Source organism: Carettochelys insculpta, chromosome 1 (assembly GCF_033958435.1).
Source record: "Carettochelys insculpta isolate YL-2023 chromosome 1, ASM3395843v1, whole genome shotgun sequence".
In the NCBI taxonomy this organism is placed as follows: domain Eukaryota; kingdom Metazoa; phylum Chordata; order Testudines; family Carettochelyidae; genus Carettochelys; species Carettochelys insculpta.
Window position 1 is genome coordinate 231970814 of NC_134137.1, and position 14334 is coordinate 231985147.

The following is a 14334-nucleotide window of genomic DNA, read 5'->3' on the forward strand; positions in this document are numbered from 1 at the left end:
TGTGAATTTTCTATAAGATTTTGTCCTTGTGAAACTCATCAAATAGGTCATGACCAATTTTTAGCATGCCTTTCTTTAGGTAAAGCCCCTCGGTGAATGGCTTCCTGGCTTGAATAATGCTGTTTGAACCCACAAATCTTGCACAGTTTAAGCACCCACCATTTTTTGACCTTGTTGGCAGGCTATTTTGTCCAAAGTTCATTTTTCGCTGCCTCCCAGCAGGCCTTCTTTTTGTGCCTCACCCTGGGGGTATTTTGTAGGGTATTTTGTCATGAAATGCCACTATAAATTCAATTCCCCCTGCACCCCCCAAATCAGATGACGTGGAGATCCCAACATGTCTACAAATGCTGTCTGACAACTCCTTTTGAAAATGTTGATACTTGTCATCTTTCTCTTCTCCATTTTTCCTGTTAAGGGTCATAGAGTTCACCATCCTGGACGATGGAAAGATTTTTCGACCAATCAAATAAAAAGAGAATATGCACGGCCCCCAATGAACGGAGAGGGTGGGTGGTTGTTAAAATGAATGGTTAAGGCAGGGGTGAAAGTAACTTAAACTTCTTACAGGTACTGTCCTATCACATGGCCGCCTTTGCCTTCTGGGGAGCGGATGGCTCTCAAGGCAGAGGTTGGGGAGGTTGCGATATGATAGGACCTGTGTTACCTGCCACTGCCAAAAGGCTGTCTTCAGTAGAGTCCCTGAATGTTGCTGAGTGCACATTAGGCAGCAGTTCCTGCAGACAGCAGCACTACACCCGCTCTCAGCAGCGTGCCCCAGCGGCTGTTGCTGTAGCTGCACACCAGAATGCACCCCTGCCTGTCACCTCCAGTTATAGGTGAAATAGTCCAAAAAAGAAAAAAAAAACATTTTGACCTGCGTAATGTCGCGTTTTTAAAAAATTGTGTGCATTGTGGGGAATGACAACAGAGACCTCTTTCGTGCCACACTGAACCATATTTGGTTCTCAAGCCATAGGTTACCTATCCCTGTGCTCGTGTTTATGCTGGGCCACTGAGAGCTCCCAAAATCCCTTCTCCCAAGCTGGGACTTGAGAGGGTTGCTGGATGTCCCGTCATGCTTCTGATGTACCCTCTTAGGCGCAGAGCCCTGGTGGTGCTCCAGATCACCAGTCTCCTGTCAGGGCAAGGGCAGGCCGCTGCTGAGAGTCTTTGTCAAGACTTTTGACCGGGGTCAGACTTAAAAAACACTGTGGCTCTCGCCAAAGCCCTGCCTGCCAGCGCAGCCCTGCCCAGTGCTGAAAATGCAAAGCCAATTGTCACACACCAGCACATGATTGTGCGGGGGGGCCCTGCAAACCAGGCTACTGCTTTCTGTGTGCCCTGGATTGCTAGAGACTCCCTAAGTTTAGTAAACAGGCACACACAGCCCTGCACAGCTGACACATCCTTCCCCAGGCTGGGGGAGAGCACCAGAATTAGGGGATCTGCCACACCAGACTGAGGGGTAGCAGAAGGGGCAGGAGCTGCTGTACTCTAGTCTGGTGTGACTTGTTACACTCAACCTCCGCGCTCGCAGGAGAAAATGCCCAGTGCTGGGGACCAAATTGTCATCAGCCCTTGCAGTGTCTGGTTACTGGAGCAGAGAAGGGTAGGCAGAGAAGGTGGTGGGCTTGCAGAAGTGATGATCTGGCGTGAGAGTGCGCACCTGCTGTTTCTGAGCCCTGCCCTAGAGCCCTCTGTCTCCCGCCCACAGCGATAACCCTTGGCTTGCTGTCCCTGGTAGGGCTACCACTTCGAGGAGGACAATCCCATGAAGGATCATCCACAGGCGTTTGAAGAGGGGCTGAAATGTCTGGAGAAGGGTGACCTCCCCAACGCTGTACTGCTCTTCGAGGCCGCAGTGCAGCAGAACCCTGACCACATGGAGGTGAGCAGTGCAAAGACAGCAGGCCGACTCCATGTATCCTACATCTTGCAGCCTGGCCACCTCCTAAGCAAGGGATGTGGGCTTGGGAGGGGAGCCCCCTTGTTACAGTTTCAAAGCAAGAGCACTTGTATCCTCCCCTCCACGGCCTGCTCCAGGAGGGCTCGACCTTGTCTCAGGCTTCTAGCCCTCACCTGTCTCTGGGCAGAGGGCTCATGCCCTGCTCTTTTCTGACTGCACAGCTCTCTTGCAGGTAATGATGGTGTATAGAAAGCAGTCTGTGTAATTGCCAATGCCTCTGTGTTGCTTCCTTTCTAAGGACAAAGGTGTTTTCACCTGTGCCTACGTAGCTGTTCCAGAGCAAAGCATTTATTCTGGGGCAAAAGCCTTACAGAGAAGCCACATTAAAAACGATACGCTTTCTTACTTGCTCGCTAAGCGCACCAACAATTGCCCACCTCCCATCTGTGAGTCTGGTAAGCCGAGGTCCTTCCACCAGCCTCGGGGCCTCCCCTTGGACTGAAGGGGCTGCTCATTTGTTGAATCCAAATAGTGGTCCTGAGTCTCCTTAAACTGAACCCTTTACACCAGAAGCCCCTGCTTTGTCCCTGGGTCTCTGGAAGATGCAGCTTATGCAGTATGTGGAAACCCTCCCTCAGGAGTGGTTCTTCTCTGGGGATGTTTAGATTCCCCTGGGCAATCACCAGTGTTCCCTCGAATTTTTTCAGTCTCTGGGCAGAATAAACTTGGTCATGTGCACCACGGCCTGTGTAAATGTGCATCAGCAAGAGAAACACGTGCTTCCTGCTGTGGGCGCTGTGCTAATCAGCTGCGTGGCACCTGAATCTCCTAGGAGCTAAAAATGGGGGTGGGGGTGGGAGTAGCCTGCCCCCATGGAGCAGACCATGATCTTACCAAGAACTTCCATGAATGGAATAGAAGGATCCCCAGGGATGCAGCCTGAGGTTGCTGTGCTGCAGGGGGGGAGGGGTGTGTGTGTGTGTGAGAGAGAGAGAGAAAAAGAAAAGTTCCCTGGCCTGTAACTCCAGCTGTGTGCGTGTCTGGTACCCCAGGGGGGCTAAGAAGGTGGTCAGGCTGTGTGCATCTGATTTGACCTGTGGTGTAGGCCGCCAGCTCCCTGTGGGTTAGAATCTCGGGGGTGTAATTGAGGTGGGGCTGGTTCTAGGGTGAATGTCTTCCTGAAGCACCAGCGTCTCTGCGGAAGCTGTACTGTGGTGGTGTTGGAGTCAGGAGGTTGGTGATGGTCGGCGTTAATGGTCACACAGAGGCTGTTTTTGAGCCAGGTGAGGGCTTAACAGCAGGTGTGGGACAGCATCTGGCTCGCTTTCATTGGCCTCGTGCCTGCTTTGATGTCCTGATTAGGACGGGAGAGATTCCCCGTGTCCTGGCCAGGTCACTCTCTCCCTGCCCAGACCTCAAATTACAGGAGAAGGACCAGTTCTGACAATCTGCTGGTCAGCAGTGGGGCTGAAACACATGAGGGAGATGAGCAGGTGTGATAGGACAATGGGCTTTTGTCCTTGCTGGTCACCACGTGGCCCCTTTAGGTACTTGCTTCCTGGGCTTTGTCCTCACAAGTCCCCAGGGTTTAGACTCTAAAGGGCCAGCGTCAGAGTGGGAAAGGACGTTGCTGGGGTGGCAGTGGTGGAAGGCAGTGGGGTGTGGGAGGGATGCAGGCCTGAGTCCTTGCTGTGGGGATGGAGCTGAGACACAGATGTAACTCTGCTTCCCTGGGGACAGGGGAGTGTACTGAGGGCCCACCTGTTTGGTCAGCTCAGCTGGAGTCTTGCACAGCTCCATCCTGAGGCCCTGGAGCAGCATGAGCACCAGTTATCTCCTGTGCTGGCTCGGGAAGGCTATTGACAAGTGACTGGGTCTATTGTGGGTGGAGATTAACACTTCTGTGGAAGAGAGCAGGGTACTGACATCCCCGATTAAGGGAACTTTTGTGTGGCTTATGCTTGTCACTCCATACCTACAGTCCAGCCCACTATTAGCACGGCTCAAACCTTCTGTTTCAGGGTGAGACACTTGGCTACACTGGGGATGGAGGGTGAGGCAACTCGTATGAGCTAGATGATGTTAAGCCTCTTCACCCCTAGTCAGTCGGGAGGCAGCAGTGGGTGCAGCAGGAGGCGGTGCTGGCTGCACAACTAGATCTAGTGATGAATGAAGAGCTCTCAGCTGCTGATCATGATGACATTCTCCTGTGGACCCTGGCAGGCTGGTCATGCCTGAGTGTCTTAACATTCCCACGCCAGTGCTCTGTCCACTGGGTGCCATCTCTCTGAAGCCCTCCGTGGCCACTGACCTGCTTCTCTTTCTTCATCACCCTGCGGCACAGTCCCAGTTGTGATGTGGGGAGGTGTGAAGGCTGGAGCCCTCAGCGGTTAACAGAAGGGGGACAGCAGGTGGTTGGTGGTGGTGGTGGGGTGTGTGTGTGTGTGTGTGTGTGTGTGTGTGTGTTGGGGGAGAAATCGCTCCCCCTCCACACTTCCATATAGCCAGCACCTGCTGGCTTCCAGGATGCATTGCAGAGCCCATCTGTTTTCCTGGGGAGCGTGGGGGAGGTGCAGGTGGCTTACGAGGGGTTGGTTAACACAAGCTCTGTGGAGTGGGTTGAGGCTGCTGACTTGAGTACATCTATTTTTAACCTCCTTGAAAGGTGCCCATGGTCTGAAGTGCCTTGTAATTGCTGTCTCCATCCGTAGCGTAAATAAGCTTGTCCCTGTTTCTGTGTCAGGCTTGGCAGTACCTGGGAACCACCCAAGCAGAGAATGAACAAGAGCTCTCTGCAATCAGCGCTCTTCGGCGGTGAGTGACTGGTGAAGAGGGGATCTAGAGTCGGACCCGTGGGTTCTGCTCCTGTTTCCCTGGCGGGAGGCTTGCTGGCCGCTCATGGTGCACTTTAACTTTGGTTGCCCAGCTTAAAGGCTCAACAAAGTTCCAGTCCCTCTGCTTCTGCACCCAGTGCAAACTCAGAAGGAAAAGTTCCTGGTGGCCTGTTGGCTGCTGTGGAGAGCTGTTTTCTGACCCGCGCCTGGGCCCCTGCCCCTCATAGATCCTTCCTTAATTTGCTTAGACACTGGAGCTTGCTGTTCAGTGTCACAGCCCAGCCAGGCATCTGAAGAAGAGTTTGTAAGGGGCCCCTGAAGCTTCCTCTCCATGTCTCACAAAACATGCATGCATGCGCTTTCTCCTCTGCCCTGCAGGTGCCTGGAGCTACAGCCAGGGAACCTCACTGCACTCATGGCTTTGGCCGTCAGCTTCACCAACGAGTCTCTGCAGAAGCAGGCTTGTGAGACCCTCCGTGACTGGCTGCGCCACAAGCCGGCCTATGCCCACCTGGTGGGGAAGGAGCAGGACGGGAACAGCCTGGGGTCCTCCAAGCGCATCCTGGGCTCCCTACTCTCTGAGTGAGTCCGGTGGATGGGGAGACCAGGGGAGGTGCAGAATCCCCCGTTTCTGCTTGTGGTCTTCTTAGTGGATCCTTGGGGGGATGCCCCAGGGAGCGCTGGGGAGGGGCTTGCGCCCATGAGTGGTGAGTTCCCTTGTTCTGTCCCTCCCCAGCTCCCTCTTCATGGAGGTGAAGGACCTGTTCCTGGCAGCCGTGCGCAGTGACCCCTCAGCTGTGGACCCGGATGTGCAGTGTGGCCTGGGCGTCCTCTTCAACCTGAGCGGGGAGTACGAGAAGGCTGTGGATTGCTTCAGTGCTGCGCTGAGCGTGCGCCCCGATGTAAGGGGTCAGAGCGGGGCTAGGCTGAGTCAGGATTGTGTACGCACAGGGATGCGGGGCTGGGCTCTGCCCTGGGGGACGGCAGGCTGAGCAGAGCGGGTGGATAGGGCCAGATGTTGGACGGACGGGGACAGAGAAGGGGAGGGCGGACAGCTGCTATAGGGGAGTGGGAGGTCTGTGAAGGGTGTAGGGTGGATAGGGCTGTCTGGGTTGTAGGGTGGATACCTGATGCCCCCTCATGTGATTCCTGCCCAGGATCACCTCCTGTGGAACAAGCTGGGTGCTACACTGGCCAACGGGAATCGCAGCGAGGAGGCTGTGGCTGCCTATCGCCGGGCACTGGAGCTGCAGCCAGGCTACATCCGCTCCCGCTACAACCTGGGCATCAGCTGTATCAACCTGGGGGCGCATCGGTGAGTGGGAGCGCGAGGCCAGCGTGGCGCCGCGCACGGGTAGGAGGTCAGCCACGACCAGAGAATCGGGTCCCATCAGGTGGTCGGGAGGGAGGAGAGAAGGGAGCGAGCGGCTACGTGAGAGGTGCTACGTGGTCCCTGGGGGTGCAGGGTGCTCTGCTGAACCCTGGCAAAGAGGGAGCAGAGCCTGTCTGCCAGCCCCAGGGGCAAGGCGCCAGCTGACGTGACTCCCACTCCCTCGGTTCCCGGTATCGAAGGGAGGGAGCACCTTGGGAAGGAGCTGTTGCAGTGATTGCCTGGAGCCGGGGCTGTCAAGCCATGTCCATGAGCACTGGCCGCTGGCTCCACCCATCCCGTGGAGCAGGGACGGGAAGCGTGAGGAGCAGGGGGAGGAAGTGTGGCCACGTGGCTACTGAGCTCTTCCGAGAAGGGATCTTTCTCACCCACCCTGTGCGCAACCCTCCCTAAGTGACTGTCTCCCTCCCCGGTCGTGCTGGCAGCGAGGCAGTGGAGCACTTCCTGGAGGCCCTGCACATGCAGCAGAAGAGCCGAGGCCCACGGGGCCAGCAGGGCGCCATGTCTGACAACATCTGGAGCACCCTCCGCATGGCTCTCTCCATGCTGGGCCAGAGCGATCTGTATGGGGCGGCTGATTCCCGAGACCTTCCCACCCTGCTCCAGGCCTTCGGCCTCCAGCAATGACTTCAGGATGGGCTCCCCTGTGAGTGCAGGGAGGGCCCAGTCTAGCTGCCGTGTCCCACCAGCCTCTTCTGAAAACAAAAGCTTCCTGGGGTTGGCGCGTCGCCTCTCCAAGTCTGCCTTCTGGTGGCCGGGAGCAAGTCCCCAGCTGCCATTTCTGGAGGGCCTCCCGCGGCAGCATGTAACTTCTCTCACCTGTCTCTCGTGGACGGAGCGTCTGGGAGTGGCTCTCGTGGCCCCCTGTCCCGCGGGGATGCTGGCAGTGCAAGCTGCTGGCCCTGGGAGGCAAATCAGAGCGGGATGGAGTGGGGGGGAAAGAGAAAGGTATCAGGGCCGCTTCTTACAAGAGGAAATAACAAGCTTGTGCTCTCCACATGGTCCCCTAGCAGCCCCTGCCATAACAGTGCTGTACAGCTGTGACTGCCCACTCTAGTGGCAAGTTAGATGTAGGACTGCTTTGGAATGCTGGTCTGTCTGCCCAGCCATGTTGTGGGGTCTGAGGGCCTGGCCGCTAACCCTGGGTCTCCTCTGGCTGAGCGTGCAGGCCCACCCCACTGTGAGTGTGCAATGGCTGGGTCACTGTGAGGCGTGTGGATTTCTTCCTCCTCTCCCAGGTGTGAGTAACTTTGCAGTACAGGGCAGTCTCCTGCCTGTGTGCATGTCTCGCTGGACCCCAGCAGGGCTTGCTCTCACTTGGGATGTGGGAGGAGAGAAATCCCTGCGCCTGAGTTTGGAGACTCACCCAGGGACTGGGGGAAGCTGGCTACATATAAAGGCACCTTGGCTTGGAAGCAGCGGTCGGGGGGAGGGGGGCATGAGTTCCTAACTGTTACTTGAGCATCTCTCATTGCAGAATAAATTGGGAATCATTGTCTGTGCAGATGGTTTCCCCCCCAGCCTGTCATTGAATCTTGTGAATTATAAATATCTGTATATGATTTTTGGAGGGAAAATGTTTTTAAATTGTAAAATATTTTGTATAATAGACAAGAAAAAATTAAACACATCAAAACGTTGTCATGTCTGGCTGTGTCAGTGTGTGTGTTGGAGTGGGGTACCAGCTCTTGGGTGGGGAACTCCCTGTGGAAATTGAGGATCCTACCCCCTGCTCTGGGGTGGGTTAGCCCCCACAAAAAGGATGTTGATGGAGGTGAGGTGTAACTGCAGTGTTGCTGCTGCTATCTGTCTCTCCCCCTTTTCTGCAGCTTCGTGGACATTAAAGGCATCTAGGCCCCTGTCATTTGGGCTGTGGCCACACTGGCCTCCCCTTTCAGAAGGGCTATGGAAGTGTGGTATTTGGGAATATGCTAATGAGGCACTGCTGTGAATATGCAGTGCCTCATTAACATAATGGTGGCCGGGCATGTTTCGAAACACATGCTACCTGTGTAGCTTGGGGGCCTTTTGAAATGACCTCCCCCGACTTTTGAAAGCCCCTTATTCCCAAAACCAAGCGGGAAGAAGAGGCTTTTGAAATCAGCAGGCCGTTTTGAAAGGCCCCTGGCTACATGCGTAGCATGTATTTCAAAACCAGCAGTTTCTAAGCGCATGTGGTTGTCTTTATGTTAATAAGGCACTGCATATTTATGACAGCACCTCATCAGCATATTCCCAAGTGCCACATTACCATAGCCTCTCCAAAAGGAGGGGCTCTTGTGGCCACAGCCTTGGAGTTCTTCGGGCAGTCAAAGACCTCCCTCGAGCTATAGTCAGTGGCAGAGGTGGTCTCAGCAGGGCTCCCCCAGGAAGTCGGTAGGTAGCCTGGCATCCCCTTGAGTACTTCAGCTTGGGGCAGGTGAGTAGGCGGGTGGCTGGCTTCACTGGCTCGGTCTGCTGCGTGCTTGTGCCACAAGTGGGGCCCCTGTTGCGTTGGGGTTGGTGGAGCTCTCCAGAGCAGCAGGCTTGGTATTTATGCTCTGTGGCAAGGGTCTCGCCCATCCCAGACCAGCTCGGCTGAAGGAAGGGGTTAATCGCTAAAATGCCAGGTGTGCTGAGCTGCAGCTGTTCTGGGCTTGCCTAAGGAGTGAGTGTTCATCCAGCACCGCGTGGCCTCTCGCCCTTTGCATACCTGGCCCTAGCAGCGGGGAATGCAGCAAGTGGCTTGCTAAAGGGGGAGCAGCCCTGGTTCAAGGGCCTCCTGAGGCCTTTCAGCACCTGCCTCCAGTCTCCTTCCTGTACTGCTCTGAATTGCTGGCTGTCTCAGTGCTCCCTGGGGAGTGAGGAGAGACCCTGGCTCAGCTCTAAGGCCTGAATATTCAGAAGCGTTCACTGCTGTTGGTGCCCAGTGTGAAACACTGGGGGCGGAACGCCCACCTCTTCCATGGCCAGCAGCAGAATGGGTAAGTGTAAACCAGGGGTTCTCAAAGTGGTGGTTGTGAGGTGGTTATACGGGGGAGGGGTGATATGCTCTCAGCCTCCACACCCTCAGCCCTCTTATCCTCCAGCATTTGTAATATTAAATACTAGAAGACTTAACCGGTGTTGCTTGTGTCCTGAGCTCCCACAATTTTTGGTTGTCTTCATTTTCAGTCATTGCTCTTGGGTGGGGCTGGTGCTGAAGGGTCCCATATGCCGGCCTCCCTGGGGAAAGGGGACAGCCCCAGCCCTCTCTCCCTACAGCAGCGTGGGGCCCAGCCACTATAGCTGCAGTGGGCACAGCTGGGGGAGGGGTGCGTGTCCCCCATTTGGGGCAGGTCCAGGTTCCCCTGCCCGTTGCACTCCTCAGCCACAGTGAGAGTGCAGTGTGCTGCCCCCTTCCCGTTCCGTGGTGAAGGGGAGCAGCCAGCAGCGTTCCTGTAGGTGGTGACTTTTTTTTTTTGTATAGTTTTGGTGAGAATTAATTCCAGCTGAGGCACGTCCCATTTTCCTGCAACAGCCAAACCCCAGTGCAGGGGGAGAAGACCCAGGATACCCTGTACCTGCCCTCTGCTTTCCTACAAACCTCAGCAGCAGCCATGCTCTGTGGAATAGCTGCCCAGAGTGCACCGCTCCCATAGCCACTGCAAGGCAGTACTGGGCTGGCCCCTGACAGTGTGGACGCTCAATGGCGTTCTCCCTGCTGCGCTCTGAGCGTGGTGCTGTAACTGCCAGTGCTGTACAGCAGCCAGGGAAGGCAAGGCCTAAATTTACACTGGTGGTCTACAGGCCCTTAGTTTAAAAATTACTGGAAAAAATATTTCACTAGTGTGTTTGGCGAAGGTTATAAAATCCCATCTCTAAAAATCACCGTTCCCCGATGTTGGGCATAGGGACACTAGTTTAACAGTACTGCATAGGACCCCAGAAATCCTAAGCACAGCCCTGCCCTGCAGCCCCTCTGCTATTCCAGCCCTGGGCTCCCCTCACAGCTCTGCCAGTGCCCCTCAGCCCTGCCCTGCAGCCCCTCTGCTATTCCAGCCCTGGGCTCCCCTCACAGCTCTGCCAGTGCCCCTCAGCCCTGCCCTGCAGCCCCTCTGCTATTCCAGCCCTGGGCTCCCCACACAGCTCTGCCAGTGCCCCTCAGCCCTGCCCTGCAGCCCCTCTGCTATCCCAGCCCTGGGCTCCCCACACAGCTCTGTCAGTGCCCCTCAGCCCTGCCCTGCATCATGTCCTTAGTATGCTGACATTGGCCCCATTCCACATTTGTACATTCTGGTGAGGCTGGAGGGTATCATAAAGAAAATTTCTCACCTGAATGTTTGGAAATGCTGCTTATTGTGTGGGAGTTTGAAACACCAACAGCTGAATGTGTGAAACACCCTGTGGCTGGTCACCCCTTCTTTGTGGTTTCTCAGAAGTGGAGGCTCTGTGTGTTGAAAAGGGATTCTCATGACATAGAAAATAGCAGGACAGAAGTACAAAGTTTCTGAGCACAGGTTCGTAGTCATTTCTTCAGACTGCACATCACATCACTGACAGTACATGCGATCTTGTGCCTAGTCTCCTGCGTTGCACACAATAATAAGTGGCAAAGAAACAGCAACCCTGACTTCTTTATTCCCACAGCTCCCACTCTCACGTTGTGGCCAACATAGCATTGTTCTCTTGTCTGTTCTCTGAGATTTTGCCGCCTTTCCCCCCTTCTCTAATAATCTGACCTGCAGAACAGGTTTTGATCTCAGTCGTAGATGTAAATGGGAATAATCCCCCCCCCAAGCATAGGTGCCAATGACAAAGGTGCTCCGGGGCTAGAGTGCCCCTGGGGGAAAATTAGCTGCCACTCCCATCATACTGACTCCTCCTTCTGTGATGCTGAGTGCTTTCTGCTTAGTGTCCACTCCCAGCCAAGCTCCTCCATGGACTCTTCCCCTCAGCGCCTCTTGCTTGATGGCAGCCCCACAGACCAACTTTTCCTGTCTCTCCTGGTGCATTCAGGACACTACAGGAGGGAAAGGGAGGAGCAGTGATGGGGTGGGGTGGGGTGGGGCTTGGATTGGTTTGAGCTGTTCCCACTCACTGTTCAAAGAACAGAGTTTTCTTATGGTAATTGTGTTGGAGTTGTGTTTTTCCAGGCTGCTTGTTAAGAGCTGAAATCCCTGAGAGCTGATGGGCAAAAGTGACAGCCAAGAAATAGAGGGCTGTGGATGGTGACTGAGAGCCACAGGTTGGCAGGAGAGATGTGAGACGAATGGCCAATGGGGCAGTAGCAGAGAGCAACGAGCAGGTGGGTGATGAGTGACCAGCAAAGTAGGATGTCTCTTTACCTCTCCACTCTCTCTTAGGATGGAAGGTGAACTGTCTCCATGGTTTGTGCATTGACCTGCTAAACCTAGCATTATGAGTTCAGTTCTTGAGGGGGCTGTTTAGGGATCTGGGGCAAATAGATCAACAGAAAAGAGGGTGCTTGGTCCTGTCGAGGGCAGGGGGCTGGACTTGACCTCCTGAGGTCCCTTCCAGCTCTATGAGATGTGTTATTGCCTTATTCTATTCTATAACTCTGTGGATGCACCTCTGGATCTGCTCTGACCAAGGGCAGCTACTGTGAGAGAAAGGTTGGGCATGTGAAGGGGGTATTTAGACTGCTGGACTTAGGAATCTGAGGGGAAAAGACATTGCCCAACCTACTTGAGGTGAGACCTTTACTCATGGTTTGTTTATGAAGTTTGTTTGTGGTGGTTTCCCAAATGAATGCCAAGTTACTTCCTTCCCTTGTATTAGAAGTTTCTTTTCTATGCTCAGATTCTGTCCTTACATGTGGGGAAGCATTGCCTCTCAAGTGCCCAGGGTGGAGTGTGAATGTCCAAGGTGACTGGGTGGGGGCTTCAGCCAGTTCTGTGCTTGGTGGAGAGAAACCCAGAGATATTGAACTGGGTCCTGGCTGCTGCTGCTGCTGATGATACAGTCTCACATGATGGGGCTACTATAATATGGGTGCAAACTGACTGGATAACCATTCTCAGAGAGTAGTTATCAATGGCTCACAGTCATACTGGAAGGCCATAACAAATGGGGTTCTGCAGGGGTCAGTTTTGGGACCAGCTCTGTTCAATGTCATCATCAATGATTTAGATAATGACAGAGAGAGTACACTTATAACATTTGCAGATGATACCAAGCTGGGAGAGATTGCGAGTTCTTTGGAGGATAGGGTTATAATGATCTGGACAAACTGGAAAAATGGTCTGAGATAAACAGAATGAAATTCAGTAATGCAAAGTACTCCGCTTAGGAAGGAACAGTCAGTTTCACACACGCAAAATGGAAAGTGACTGTCTAGGAAGGAGGTCTGCAGAAGGGGATCTAGGTAGGGTTCATAGTGGACTACAAGCTAAATAGGAGTAAAAAAATGTGACACTGCTTCAAAAATCATTCTGGGAAATATTAACAGGAATGCTGTAAGCAGCACTTGAGAAGTAATTCTTCTGCTCTATTCTGCACTCATTAGGCCTCAGTTGGAGTGTTGTGTCCAGTTCTGGGCAGCACATTTCAGGGAAGTTAGGGACGAAGAGCCACAGAGTGCAAAGAGTCACATATAATATTTATTTTTATCTACCAATATATATTATATCTATACAGGCAGATAAAATATTGTAAGCAACACATAAGAAGTAATTCTTCTGCTCTATTCTGTGCTGATTAGGCCTCAGTTGGAGTAGATATTTTTATCTATATATCTATCTAAAATATGTGGCTCAGTGCCCTCTCCCTTCCACAGACCCAGGCACCCCCAGGCCCCACAACTAGATGCTGGCAATTTACCTGAGCTGCTTCCGCAGCCACCCCAGGGCCACCATCACAGCTTCTCCCACCAAATGGTGGGGCGTGTGTGCAGAGTTGCGGACAGCACTCCTGATGTGCGTGTCTGAGAAGCAGCCGCGTTCAATGGCTCAAAGAGCTGCGGGTCGGCCACCTCTGCACTCGATGCAGACTAGTGGGTTACCCAGGCACAGTGCAGGAGAGTTTTGCCTGGTGTTTGTGGTTGGTGTGCTTAGATGCAGTCTGTCTGGGTTGTGTCTCCTCCTTGCCTGTTCCAGCCCCAGGCTCGCCTGCAGGACACAGGAAAACCAAACAGCAGCAGCCCTGCCTTTCCATCTAGTGCTCTGCCCAGGACCCTGACCAGCTGAGGCCTAGCCACAGAGGTCACCAAGAGAAGCTGGAAGCAGGGCCAGGTCGCTGGAGGCCTGGCTTTACCCGGGGGGGACTGTGGCTGCAGCCGCCCAAAAGGTGGCGCCCCGGAGCCATGCACGGCGCAGGCCGGGCGGGGACGCTCCCGGGGAAGGTGGCTGGCTGCCTTTAAGGTGGATTTATTTGCCTGCCAGACGGGAAGTCTGCAGCCAGCCCCTTTAAAGAGCAGGTAAAGGCGGCAAGTGGGCAGGGAGAGGGCTGGCTCTCCCGGCGGGCGGGCGGGTTGTGCAATGTGTGCGCTGCCGGGAGCCAGCGCCGCGTGCCCAGGGCCGGAGCCAGGGGAACGCGCGCCTGGCTGGGAGCTGGGCTATGGAGCGGAGATCCCCCGGCGGCAGGACGGGGCTCCCCACCAGCCTCCTGCTGCAGCTGCTGTGCGCTGCCCTGCCCGCCAGGATAGCGGGGAAGGAAGGTAGGGGGAGTGCCGCCCTTCACCGCAGCCCGGCGAGGCTCTGCCGCCGGCAGCAGGGGGCCCGGGGCGCGTGGGGGAGTCCCGGGGAGAGGAACCACTGGGCCGGGCGGACCGGCCCCCTGCCGGGGGACAGCGGCGCGGAGGAGACGGGAGCTCCTGCCCTGTGCGACTCTGAACCGTGCCACGCTCCGGCGGCGGCAGGAAGCCGCCCCCCGCTCCCCGCCCCGACCAGTGGGCAGCCCAGCCCGAACCCCCTTCGCACGTTTGCGCGGCCGGCGGGGCTTCTCCTCCTGCCGCACCGACCACGCGCTGCGCCCGGGTGCGGGATCGCGCGCAGCCCAGCCGCCTAGCGCCCCTTCCGCTCTCCCGGCGGGGGGGTGACACTTTCAGCCGAACCCTGCCGTGTCCCCGGGCAGCTGCTGCGGAGATCTCTGCCCGGGAGAGCCCCCAGTGCGGCTCCTCCCTCACTCCCCCAGGGCGGGGCAGGCATTTCTGCACAACTCCCCTGCTCTGCGCGCCTTCTCTTTGACCCCCCCACCCCTTTTCCCCTTCATGTCCACCTCTT

The 14334-nt window shown here is 55.3% G+C and overlaps 2 protein-coding genes across 4 annotated transcripts in view; both read left to right on the forward strand.

Moving 5' to 3' along the window:
* Nucleotides 1-7768, forward strand: part of PEX5 (peroxisomal biogenesis factor 5) — a 28399-nt gene extending 20631 nt beyond the window's left edge. For both annotated transcript variants that reach the window (XM_075001772.1, XM_075001777.1), the window contains 6 exons: nt 1748-1891; nt 4653-4723; nt 5122-5325; nt 5480-5645; nt 5901-6058; nt 6559-7768. In XM_075001772.1, the coding sequence (XP_074857873.1) occupies nt 1748-1891; nt 4653-4723; nt 5122-5325; nt 5480-5645; nt 5901-6058; nt 6559-6760 (945 nt within the window). In that variant the 3' untranslated portion in view covers nt 6761-7768. The remainder of the gene's footprint in view (nt 1-1747; nt 1892-4652; nt 4724-5121; nt 5326-5479; nt 5646-5900; nt 6059-6558) is intronic.
* Nucleotides 7769-13581: 5813 nt separating this feature from the next.
* Nucleotides 13582-14334, forward strand: part of EPHA1 (EPH receptor A1) — a 53839-nt gene continuing 53086 nt past the window's right edge. Inside the window, exon 1 of one of the 2 annotated variants that reach the window (XM_075001801.1) lies at nt 13582-13769. In XM_075001801.1, the coding sequence (XP_074857902.1) occupies nt 13670-13769 (100 nt within the window). In that variant the 5' untranslated portion in view covers nt 13582-13669. The remainder of the gene's footprint in view (nt 13770-14334) is intronic. The other variant, XM_075001806.1, reaches the window with a different exon arrangement.